This window comes from Vigna umbellata, chromosome 1 (genome assembly GCF_029865625.1).
Source record: "Vigna umbellata cultivar VRB3 chromosome 1, Vumbellata_1.0, whole genome shotgun sequence".
In the NCBI taxonomy this organism is placed as follows: domain Eukaryota; kingdom Viridiplantae; phylum Streptophyta; class Magnoliopsida; order Fabales; family Fabaceae; genus Vigna; species Vigna umbellata.
In genome coordinates, this window is record NC_142165.1 from 100,122,640 (window position 1) to 100,136,666 (window position 14,027).

A 14,027-nucleotide genomic window follows, 5' to 3' on the forward strand; every position below is an offset into this window, starting at 1 on the left:
GTGAACTTCAGTTGCTATTGGAGATCCATAATATTGACTTAGTTGCTGATTTTTTTTCTTAGAGTGTGCAAATTCCATGAAGAGATTAAGTTTATAAAACTATATTATGATACGATCCTATATAGAAAAGAGTACGATTGCTTCTGAATTTGATTCATCCCGTAATATAAACAAGAAAATCAAAAAGAAAGTGAAAATGAGACATGGATAGAGACACCACAATCTAGCAAATTAATGAGTCAACAAAGATTTGCCACACAAATTTATTCTTTGATAAGAATCAGTGTTCTATGACAAGAACCAATGGAGTCATCTCTTAATTAATTCAAAATTCATATAATGACTATCAAAAGTGCTTACATACGTTTTTTGGTGCAAGTATATATAGCCTAGGTATCACAAAAGAAAGTCTAAAGACATCTGACACAATGCTCCTTGGAATGCCATGTACTCTCACCACTTGAACAATAGGTTGGCTACATGATTGGCATCATCAATCTTGTGGCAAGGAATGAAGTGAACCATCTTCAAGAACTTGTCAACCACAACAAAAACAAAATTGATTCCTCATTTGGACCTTATGGTGATGTTGTTAATGGCTCGATAGTCAATGCACATCCTCCATGATCCATCCTTTTTAGGAACAAGGATGATCGACATAGCACATGGGTCCAAGTTCTCCCTAACCTATCATTTATCCATGAGTTGCTCCACTTGCTTTTGTATTTTTTTAGTCTTTTCCATATTGCTCATATAAGTTGGCCTATTAGGCACGGATGCTCCTAAAATGAGATCTATATTATGTTCAATACCATTTTTAAGTGGTAATCCTTGAGGAATGTCTTTAGGGAAGATATCCTCAAACTCCTTAAGAAGTTTCTCTATACTTAGAGACAAGGAAACTTGCATAGAAAACAAACAAATATTGTTATGCATAAGCAAAAATATAGGGGTTACTTTATTATCAACACTTTTTTTACCTATTTTACTTTCAAGAGAAGGCTTTTACCACTCTTTGATTTGTCAACTTTATTCATGTTTGTCTTTCTTTTTTTCTTGGTTTTTCTCTCCTACTTTTGTTTTCTCTATTTCCTTTTTTCTCTCTTGCTCTCTTTTCACCCTCATCTTGATTTGGTCCTCACAAACCTTAGGTGATAAAGGTGTTAGTGTTAGGGACATATTTTATCCTTTAAACAATAAAGAGTAATTTTTGTTAGGTCATCATGTGTCACCCTTCTATCATATTGTCATGGTCTTTCTAACAATAAGTGACTCACCTTAGTAATTACCACATCACACACCACTTCATCAACATATTTCCTTATAGAGAAAGCAATATTCACTTGTAAACAGTTAATCGGAACTACAATTAATAGAAAAATACAAAAACAAATAACTTGCATGGATCAAATGCACAAATTAACAAGAAGAACACGAAAAAATGCATAAATGCACAAATACTCAATATAAACAGATGAAACCTTAGGGTTTTACTCCTTACAAGAATCTAAGAATAATGATCCGAACAAAATTGCAAACCAAGCACCAAAACACATATATTCAAGAAATTTAGGTTTTCTTCACATGAACATAAATATAAAATATAAGAGGAATTTCAAACCAGAACATTGCTCTAGATACAAGATTATATGATTCTATCTAGGACAAAGTTTTGTGAATTTGATTCCTCACATAACATAAATGAAAAAACTCATAAGAATGTGCAATTAAGACAATGATGGAGACACCACAATATAACATATTGATAATGAAGATTTGTCACAAAGATTTCATTCTTTTATAACAACTCGAGTATATGACAAGAAGCAACACAATCCTCTCTCAATGAATTCAAAATTCATATAATAACTATCAAAAGTGCTTATATTTGTTTTTTGTGCAAGTATATATAATCTAAGTATCACAAAAGAAATCCCAAAGATGTTGTGCTCATTACATAAAGTGAAAATTCAATTGCACATATCGACTCTTTTTCCAACAAGTGAAGTTTGCCTAGCAAACACAAACTTTTCGTCCAGCGAGATGAGCTCACCTAGCGAAGTTTACAATCTATCAAAACTTAAAAGAAAATTGCAAATACTTTTAAATGCCAAAAATTATTCTATGAATTTTTTTCAATTCATGATCTTCATGTCATTTGAATTTCAAGCCTCATGCAACATCATGGACTTCAAAAGGATTTATTCTTCCAAGCTTTTGGTCCTTAACCTATTATAGGTCTTTTGAATTACAATGATTTGTTTTTAAGTTCTTCTTGTATTGGATCAAAAAATTGTCATGTATCATATTATTTACAATATTATCTTCAAGATTATTCCCAAAATTTTCTTTAAGAATTTCTTCTATATTTTCTTCAAGATTATCTTGGTTTTCTACAATATTTTCTTCGCAATTATCTCTACGATTATAATGTCCTTGAATCTTGTGTAGATTAAAACTTTATTTAACAACATTTTAGAAAGTTCAAATTAACATGTGATCCAATGTGCCCAATATTCAACTGCATAAAGCTCGGTTAGAATGGTAAAGAACATGTATGCATTTTATTGAATCATCAAAAACAAGACGCCGAAAAGCATTAGGTATGACATTCTTATATTTGAGAGGTGTTTCCCTTCATTGTATCAAGATGTGTTTCCTTTTGTTTGATTAAAATGTCTCCTATAAACTGAACATATTGGAATCTATGCCAAAACACTCCAATATTCACCTCAAAAGTAATATATAAATGATATTTAACTAAAAAACAATAACATAATCAACTACAATTGAATTATCATCGTAATTTTAATACTTAGTTTAGTTATTGCTTACCTACTTAACAGTCTAATGTAGAATTAAGGTGTGTTGGGATGAATATAAATTAAATACGTCCAGTTTTGTTTAACAAAATTGACTGAGTCCGCAAGGGGTAAATGGGTAAATAATCAGTCATGTGTTAACTACATTGGAAATTGAAAATAGCATAAATGAAGGAGAGATCTGACTGACATAAAGTTATCCCTACAATGCACTCTATCATCTAACCTTCACATTATTTTGGTATTCATATTTAACGCTTCAGCTCTACAAAAAACTGAAACGACTTCTTCAACCCGTCTACACCACGATTTTCTATTTTATAAAAAAAAAAAAAAAAAAAAAACCTCAACCTCCCGAAATTGGTGACAAAATTTACCAGCCATACTCTCTCTTTTTGGTACTGCTTCTCTCTACACCTCACTTTTTTCACCCTGCATCTCTCAGAATTAACAGTCATGTCCTTCATTTAATAAAATTTGAAAAAAATGCAATAATAATTTAATTAAAAATCAAAAAAAGACGATAAATTAAACTTAAATTAATAAACTAATCAAAAACTAAAAAAATACAACAAATAATTAAATAATAATTTATATTGAAAAATAAAATATTAATAAGTAATTATAGATTAAAAATTAACAAACAAATTTAAATTTGGAAATTAAAAAAATTAATTACAGTAAAATTAATATTTAAATAAATATCAAATATAAAAAAATACAAATTAAAAAGTATTAACGGTAAAATATTAAATATCTAAATAAAGTAATAAAAAAATAAAAAACAAATCAAATTAAAAAACTAGTAAATCAAAACAAAAAAGAAAGAGTAAAAAAACATTCCTTCACCACATTTCAATTCTAGGCCTAAATGAGCCGCACTTCTACTGCACTTCCAAGTGCGCATGGTATGAACCGCATTTTCAACTGCGATGCAATGTGAACCGCACTTCCAATTGCGGTTACGATGGACATTCAATCACACTTTCAAGTGCGGCAACCTCTGCAATCGTTCTTTCGCGTGCTCTCAACCGCTAGGCCTCGACTTGATCTTCATCCCAACCAACCGAGAAATGCATCCAATCCAAACATTCGTCTCATCTAACCCAAAAATACATTCAACCCAACATTGACGTCCTCTCAACTCAACCATTACGATTAAGGCATCAACCTTCGTTTTGTTCAACCCAGAAATGCATCTAAGCACGTATATATAGCACATATAAACTGCACGTACAAATACCACATACAAACAACACATACAATAGTGAAAAGATTTTATATGAATATATACTTTTGACAAGGACACAATTTGAATAATAAAAAAATAGAAAAATACAGGATAAGACTAGTGAGATGCAGGGAGAATCAGTCCTCTTTTTGGCTAAGCACTATTCTCTATAAACATCGAAAAAGGTTTCTAGATATTACGATTTGGTAGAGACGAAAGATCAACCACCTCACCGATTCCTAAAAACAAAATCTATCTACTCTGTTTTGGACCTAATTAGAAAATGGTAGACAAAGAGACAAGTATTTGAGCAAATTATATTTCAGATATCTGCGCATGCATGTAACAAAAGCGAAATCGAATATGGTAAGGCCTCAACCTGCCTTATTCAAACTATTTTTAACTTAAAATACTAGATAGCCCGTAAAACCAATACAAAATATACAAAGTGCCGGAAAAAATTGGACTGGCCAGAATGTATAGATTGAAGCCGCTTATATGAAGCACCTTGAACAAGTATACCAAGTCATTTCCTATATTCCATAAACTCCCATGTCAGAATTGAAATGAAAGCAAACATAGAACTTATTTCAGCCAGCTGCAACAAGCTCGTTCAGTAAAATCTCAAAACAAACTAAAATTTACAAAATTTAGTTTTACTAATCACGTACATAAGTAGGCACTTGATCTAGTTAATTCTAACACTCTGCCAGACAAAATGCACGACTACTAGCTTGATTCCTCCACAGCCTCATCCTTAGCTTTAGATTTCCCCTCATCAGCAATATGAAAACCCTCAATCTTGCGTGAAACCTCATCTGCAGTTACCTTCACCTTATCAATTGATCCATTTGCAGACAAGGCCTCCGAATCATCTAGAGTCAATGGGCCAGTCTGCCATATTCTGATGGTTCCATCCTCAGATCCAGAGGCATAGGATTCTCCACCAGGAGAAAAACGAACACAATGGACAGGACCATGGTGCCCCTTGTTGCATGCTGCCACATAGATTGATCATCAAAACAACATACACACTATAAAGGATTAAAGAACTGATGGTCAGTAGCTCTCACCAATCTCATTGCCTGTATGGAAATCAAAAACATGAACCCACATATCTTCTCCTCCTGCAACGAACTTGTTCCCAAACTTAGGCTCTAGTGAAACTGATTCCACTGTGCAGGGCATATCATAGCTCTTCACCAATCCATAGCTGAAAACAAAGGTAACTAAGATGTTAAACCATATAAGCAGATTTGGGAAAAAACATAGATCATATGGCTTGTACTTACTAATTAGCATCCCAAAATTTTACAGTAGAACCATCAGCAGTGGTAATATAACGGCCGTCCTGACTCACTTCAGCACTTGTCACAGACGACTTGGTTTCAAGTGTCTGGACTATTTTACCACTTCTTACATCCCATAACCTGTGAAACATCAACTAGATTCAGTGCAATTTATATTAAATGCTAACATGTATACCAATAAATAAAAACAAGAAAGCTAACACAATTTACAACACAGGCAAACTTTCAGCATCAAAAACCAATGAAAAATATACCTGACTCCTCCCATATCGGTACAAGAACTCAATATTGTCTGGTCACTATGAAGCCAGGCAACAGTTCTGACAGAACCAGGGGATTTATCCACTTCTCTAGGTGGTGCATCAGGCCGATTCATATCATAGATGCGGAGAATTTTTTCCACTCCCCCAGTGAGCAAAAGGTGAGTATCCTGCTCCAAGGTATAAAATGTCAATGAATACGAAAATGTAAGCATTTGTAGGCGGAATCCGTATAAGTGGGATTGAAAAAGTATATTTGCAAGTCATGCGCAAACACTATCTATGCCAAAGGATTTGTAAGCAGTGTAAAAGTAACATTTAAACACAAATTAGATGTAGAATAGTGTTTTTTAATATTGAATTTCACAATTCCAAGGAATTTAAAATGCATGGGAATAATATTACTATGATTAAATTTCTTTCATTTTTACAATACTTTCCTTAATTTAAAGAGTAATTTAAAATTCCTAAACTTTTAAAGCGTTATTTAAAATTCCAACATTTTGCTTAAAAAAAGACAATGAAATTCTCATCATTTTTATAAATTCTTTGGATTTAACATACAAACAAGCCATTTTGATGTATGATATTAAAAACTCACTTAAAAATTGAATTCCTCACCCAAAATTCCCCATCGAAGTACCCTAAAATTGGTGGAAAAGGAAGTTTGGATCAAGATAAATTCTCAAAAAAAGAGACATAAAATAAATGCTCAAAGCATTAGACAATTTTAAAACAGAACCTTAATAATAATATCTACCTAAAATTTTAAAACAAAACATACAGATCCATACAACTTCCTCTTATTGTACTGTGTTGTGCCTCCCATGTTGCAGAGGAACTAAACTTTCCCCATTTTGAAATTCTGAATTTAGCGGTTTATGAAATCAGTGAGCATTTTGCCTACCCTTCTTCCCTTATATGTTCTGGTGTGCCTCCCCTCACTATCCTACTAATGAGCCACTTGATTACCCAGCTAAAAGCTTAAATTGTTAACAAATGTATCTTCCTGCACTGAAAGCTTGACCTTATGAACTTTTTGATTTGGTCACTTCTGCATTATATTATATTGTACAGTAATACTTTGTTTTCATGATTTGCTTCATTATGAAGTTCGAATATTGGATATATATTATTCTAGAATTATATTTTCTTTGGATACTGTAGTTAAGTATTTCAAATTTTAATATTGAGTTCATATTTAGTTTACTCTTACATCTTTATGCACCCTCAATGAGTCTACAAAAATTCTATAGTATGATGCCAGAGGTTTGGATTGTTGGAACTTGGAAATACAGCAGAATCAAAATTCCTAAAGTTCCAACGTTATTCAGCATTAGGGGTGTTCAGAATAAAACCAATCCAAAAAAACGAAAATGCAATCCAAAAATCAATTAAAACCAAAATCATTTAATTGATTTGGATTTTCTTTATGGAACACTTTGGAACTGATTCAATTAACTGAACCAAAATCAATAATTTAAATATCATTATATTACTTATTATTTGACTCGTCTCCGAGAGATGTAAGAGAAAACCTAACTTGACTTATCCCTATAAATTAGTAGCAAAGTAGTAGTATGTTTAATATATACATGGGGTAGAGTTAGAGTTATCTAGGTGGTGTAAATATTACATTATTAGCCTTTAGGGGATAAAAGTGGTAAAGCAGGATAAAATATTACTAGAAAGAAAGAATATAAAGAGACCGTTTAATGTTTCTGACTTGAATTTTACGCAAGTGTCAGGGATTGCTTCGTTTTCTTGGGAGATATCTAGTATTTATGTCACCGTATATCAATACAACATACACCTTTGTTTTTTGTTTTTCCTTTGTTGTAAAAGGGTACCTCACCTTTATATTTTACTCTAGTTCCTTTGTTAATAGGACAAAAAAAAGAAAGCTACTAGTCTATCTAAATAAATAGTTGAATAATATACAATATTGAAGAGAACAGATCTTTAATTACAATGGCGCATGAAATGAAAATTTTCATCATGATATAGCATCGGCCTGTCATGTCAAAATGATAAGGCTAGGTACATGTACTGATAAAAAATTATAAACAAAACTAAAAGTCAATCCACTCAAACCGCAAAAATTGGTTTGGCTTTTGATTTCTTTCATGTTCAAAAAACAATCCAGATATAATTTTAATGTTTGGTTCGGATGTACTTTTCATCTAGAAAACCGAACCAAACCACATCGTGACACATCTATACAACATGCAATAATGCTGGCAACAAACAAATGCCAATGTCTTCTAAATCAATGGAGTGACTATTTGTATGAAATCAAATGAATTGAATCTCAATTCATGTCAACTACCATGGTCCAATTTATTTTATGCTTTTATAAGTCATTGATTTATTGATTTTTCCTAATCCAAAAATGGATTTAAGCAGAAATCATAGTTATCAATGAAAAATAAATTAACGCATCCAAATCTACCTCTGAAAAGGCACATGCTCGAACAATGTGCTTGTGCTCAAATGAGTGCAATTCGTCTCCTGTTAAAGCATCCCAAACTTTTCTGCTCAATAAACCAAATGTAAAACTTTTAATCAATGAATTAAAACCTTAATAATATAAGGCACTACATTAATTATTGGGTCTAAATTGATCACATCATACTACTTTTATGTTGTAAGAAAGGCAAATAAAAGAGTGACTCTAATGTACAGAAACCCTAAAGCCAATAACATGCGTCAGATACATTACCAGGAAGATCTAGCTGCCAACACTACAGAATCCATATCAAGACAAATATATTTCAACAACTTCCATAACACGTGACGGTGTTCCTAAGGCAATAGTAAGTTACTAACATGAATGGAGCCAACAAGAAAGTGCACAAGAGAGCAAAGATAACCAAGAAAGCAAGTTTACAAGTAAACACATTACTAATAACAAATAAAACACCATAAAATGCATGGAGCAACGAGTAAAAGCTTAACAGCCAACACATTTAAAAGAAAATTACACAAATAGAACAAAATCACATACGTTGAGAAATCAGCAGAAGCAGTTGCAGCACGCAAGGCATTAGTATCCAAGCAGCAACTCCACACAGCACCTTTGTGCCCTTCAAATGTTCCAATCCAGTCCCCAGTCTCTCCATTTCTGAGCATAGGACTGGAATCTGAACACCAAGAAAAAACTTAAGCATGAAATCTTCCACTCCACGTGATCATAGACAATACATCAAAAACCAATACAACAAGCTCAGACACTCAGTCAGTGCCGAAATACACAATTTAACTGCGCCTGCAATAACACCCCAAAATAATTTTCTTTTAATTTCATTTATTCGAGCGCGGAAAATAATATTAAGCAACCTCATTATCTATGGTCACGTCGATGAGCACTTGGGTATCAACATCTGAGGACTAGGCACCAACACAAATCTAAAATAATTTCAGATCCAAGAAAAGACCAAGAAACATCCGAGTTGAGATACGAAAACATTTACCACCCCGAATTTAAAGCTGAAAAGGCAAAGATTATAGAAAGAGAGAGAGAGAGAGAGAGAGAGGGTACCCTTGCTTGCACTGATGAGGAAAAACCCATCAGGCGTAACAGGACTGTAGAAGAGATCGACCACCGGGCGCGAGTGGCCGTGGCACACGAGGGGAACTGCTACCTTTTTCTTGTCCATTCTCCAATATTATTATCGTGATAGCTGAAGCCTACTTAATGGAAAGATAAAGCGAAATAACAATAATAATTGTAAGGGAAATTTAGGTGAACTTTGTTACGGAAGTATGAAAAGATTATTATTCTTGTTATTATAGAGAAACCCTAAATCTACGGTTAGAGTAGCAAAGAAGAGGATGAGTAACGAGTATGGTGTATTGATTGACAAGAATGGGTGTCTTATGTGGGTAATAACAGTGAGTAGAGAGAATTGCAGAGCAGAGAGAGAAGGATCCTAAACCTAACCCTGGGAACTGAAAGTGGCGTGAGGAATTAGGATCGAAATGATAAAAGGAAGAAAAATAGTGTTAATAGTATTATTATATGAAAATGGTAAAGAAGGAGAAGAGGAAAGGGTAGGTTTGTATTGTAGGAGTATGAGGGTGGAGGCTAGGCACGAAGCGAGGTTAAGGTGGCTCTGGATCAGCCCTTTTGTACCGTGTCTCTGCTTTCTCTCTCCGATGGAGATGGAGATGGAGATGGTGGATTCTGGACCCCACTCCACACACTTACACCTATGCACCCCAATGCAATGCCCACCTCTTCTTCCCATTTCCCACCCATCATGGGCCTGGGCCCATTCCTTTTCTTATTTTTAAATGTTTCGGTCAGTGGGTTAGACAAAAATTTTGAAACGTCTAGATACATTCAAATGCTTATGTAAATATGAATCTCAAGCTCATTCTCCTACTCGTTCTTATACTTGTTTTTGTATCGTCTTTGTTTGTCTTTATTTTAAATTATTAAAACACTTATAGTTTGTAGATAATATAATAAACGTATCATCAATCATTGTTCTCTTTTACCATTAGCTTCACATCATTTAAAAAATCTTTATTTCTTTCTTTTGTCAAATAAATTTTCATTACATTTATTGCTTGTTGTTTAACATATTCAATATTTATGAAGTTTACACAAATCCATAAAATAATTTTTTTTGTAACAATCTTAATTACACATTTTTTTTTACTTTGTGTATTTTCGCTGTGGTATATTGTATTTGAGAAAACACAAGCCTCGATTTTATTAAATCAAATAGATGTTATGACATATTTGATTATTATACTATTTTCTAATATTTTTATTTATTATTTTGTTTATATGAGAATATTTCAATTTAGAATATTCAATCACATAAACTCTTATACTGTGCGTTACTTTGACATTAAATAATTGATAAAATCATTTTTTTTATTATGTGATTCTTAATTTTTGGTAATAACCGATGAAAATGAGGGTGCAACAAAATTTTATGATCATTAAATAGGGATAAGAGTAGAAATAAATTTTTACTTCAGCGATATAGAGATAAGGTAGTCACCTTATTGTTATCTCTATTTGATACATTAACATTTAATTTTTATATTTGACACAATAGTAGTTATCATGTGTAATTTTAATGCTCACATTTCAAACATCAAACTCTTCATTTTCTTCTATTTTTTTTTTGTTTTACTTATTTGTTCCTACCTCATGCACACTAGAATTTCTTTTTTCTATTCATCGTTCAAAATTTAATTTAATTTCTCTTTATTTTGAACTCAGAACCTATCATGTAGTAGTTGGTGTGTTCAAGTTCAATTTACTCTATCATATTTCATTTTGGATTAAGTGATTTTTTTTTCTTTGAAAATCTATCATATTTCATGTTGGGGACTTTTTTTTAGTTATTACTTGGATTGCAACCAACTTTTAACTTTTATGCAAAGGAAATTTTTCTCAAACATAATTGACTTATAAATATTATGTATGACTCTTATTGTTATTGAGTTGGTGATTTGTATACTGAAATGAAAATTGATGGATGTTGATTATTACATGGGTTTTTTAAATATGTAATGGCTAAGAAGGGACAAATTGAGTATTATTTGTTAAATTGGGCAAAGTATGCTTTTTACAAGTCTAAAATTATTTCAAACTTTATGGTGTGGTTGATTTAATTAAAATTAATTTTGAACTCATTTTGGGCTTTATGAAAAAAAAATGTTATTTTTTTAGAAGATGTGTGTATCTCATGTAATTCATAATGAAACTTACATAAAACATTATTTTAGGTGTTTTGTGAGAATTAAAAATACATCAAAATACCTACAATCTCCTTGAAGATTATGTTGTCTGCTTCGTGATCTTTGTTAAGTTACATGCAACACTCGGTCACAGTATTAGTAGAATTGTAATTTTTCATATGAAATTTATTTAAAATTTCTTTTACGTATTTGTTTTGTGAAACAAAAATTCCATTAGTTAGAAGCAATGAGAAAGAAAATGGTATGGAAGTTAAGGTGTGTGAATCTAATGCTCATATGCGATTAATGTTTTATGGGTTTTTTTGTCTTAATATTTGTTGGAATCAGTTAATTTTTCAATTTTTTTTATTCTCAATGTACTTTTCACTTTTGTTAAAATGTTATATTAGATTAGTGTTGATACCATTAAAATGATAATGGTTTCGCATACTCGCCTAGACATAAGACAAATGATTTGAAACAATATAGCAGAGTGACATATGATAACTATCATCTTGGTCCCTTTTATGTAGTCAGATTAATTTTATTTTATTTTTCTCTTCTCTTAGGTTTATATGTGTACTTCATTCTTCGTTAATGTCTCACTATCTATCATCATCATAGTATAATTGTAATGCTTAGGAGTTACAAAATCAGTGTTATTCCTCTTATGGTCATGACAATAGGAGTTTCAAGATTGTATTCATTTGCTATTGTAATTATTTTTCAATATTGAGAACATATGCAAGTGATAAGGATGTGAGAAATAAATATTAGAGTTAGCTTAACTACAAGGTCAGAGTTATACAATTATATTTTGTGAAATTATAGTTGAATGTGTATATTTAATTTGTTTTGTATCTAAATCTAAATTTATCGCCACCACGGTACTACAAAAACTGTTTCCAAATTTGACAGATATTTAACCAACCAAAAAACTTTATTTATTAAAATATTTAATCTATTTTTCACCTTAGAAAATAACTAAATATCACATAACATTCACCCAAATTGAAAATACACATATGTCATATATCGTTTTGTCGTTAGTAATTATGACAACGTTAACCAAATAAATCATATTGACTCTTTTTAATAGAAATAAAAACTACATAAAAAAACCACATTAACTTTTTTCTTACAAACATTAAGAATAAAAGTCCTATTAAATCCAAGTTAAAACATACAAACTATTAAAAAAATATTTTTTTTTGAAAAATAAATAAAATAAATCTACCTCTAAAATCAAATAAAACAATCTACTATAAGTTGTCTTAAATAATTGTGACTAAAATGAAAATTCATTAAATTTATCCCACGGTGCTAATAATTTGTTTCAACTGTCTTGATATATATATATATATATATATATATATATATATATATATATATATATATATATATATATATATATTTAATTAGATCTATTTAAACAATATAATATCAATTTTAGCATTGTCTCAACAGAAAAATATAAATTATTAACACAATTATCAAGCTAAATAACCATAACAATAAAATATATCTAAAATTATTACAAAAAATTTACTGATAGCTAGTTTATAAATGAAAATTTCGCTACATCACTGTCTCACTCTAAGACGCTTCAAAATCTATCTCTCATCTATTCACACTAATAAGATGATAATTGCAAAAAAAGAATACAAAAACACAAGAAAACACTAAAAGAAAACGACACATAAGCTAATGTATAAAAAAGATTTTCTAAAACAATTAGACCATATCAAATCTAAACTTTTATAAAATACAATAATTCATATCAACAAACATAAGTAGTTGACACTAGATTTAATTATCTGAATATATGTTTTAACACACGTATTTAATGTAGGTGTGCACTCGTAATAATATTTATACTCTACAAAGTCTTAAATACAAGGGTTATCACTTTACTACTCACGAAATTAATTTTTATGCCTAAACCAAAGTCTAGAAAAAGATCTCTTGTCATTTTTTTCCGTTCACCTCATTCATCTCTATATGAGTTGAATAATTGATAGAATATTAGGATACCCGTTTTTAGAATTTTCATATGTCAAAACATACATTAAACATACCACAACCAATTCATCCTTTGATCGCTTCCAATCATTCACATGTCATATTATAAGTCAACCATTGTTCTAACATGCACATAATCACACACATTAAACGCATAATAAGATATATATGCAAATTTAGTTAAAATTCTAATATTTTTGCTCAGTCGCAAGATCTGCTTCTTCAGCTAGTAAGGCTTGACAACACACTTGGTCAGTCACCAAATATGCTTGCTCAATTAGTAGGGTCTGACAATACACTCGCTCAACACCAAATATGTTAGCTCAGGTAGTAGGGTCTGACAATACAAATGTCAAATCAACCAACCATCATATTATACACAATTTAATGACTCAATTAATCTCAACTTCAATCTCAACCACAAATTATATCAACATTTCAACATACAATCACCAAAGATTATTTAAAACCCTTAACTCAACTCAATATATCATATTTTATCAGACAACTCAATTACACAAATCAACTATCATACAAGATACAACAAGCATTTATAAGTTTCATATGAGTTAAAATCAATATAATTAGTTCCCCTTACCCGATAAATGATAAAATTGTTCTAAAAAGCCTAAAACAAATCCAAACATACTAGAAAACCTATATGTTCCTTTGAACAACA

At 31.0% G+C, this 14,027-nt stretch overlaps 1 protein-coding gene across 1 annotated transcript; it reads right to left on the reverse strand.

Moving 5' to 3' along the window:
* Positions 1-4,502: 4,502 nt before the first annotated feature.
* LOC124834033 (uncharacterized) lies at positions 4,503-9,812 on the reverse strand. The gene is made up of 7 exons (XM_047308618.2): positions 9,165-9,812; positions 8,631-8,766; positions 8,076-8,157; positions 5,618-5,793; positions 5,346-5,483; positions 5,127-5,266; positions 4,503-5,051 (listed from the first exon to the last, which is right to left on the reverse strand). Exons 1-7 carry the CDS (start codon positions 9,280-9,282, stop codon positions 4,783-4,785), a joined length of 1,059 nt encoding a protein of 352 aa, XP_047164574.1. The 5' UTR covers positions 9,283-9,812; the 3' UTR covers positions 4,503-4,782.
* Between the last annotated feature and the right edge of the window lie 4,215 nt (positions 9,813-14,027).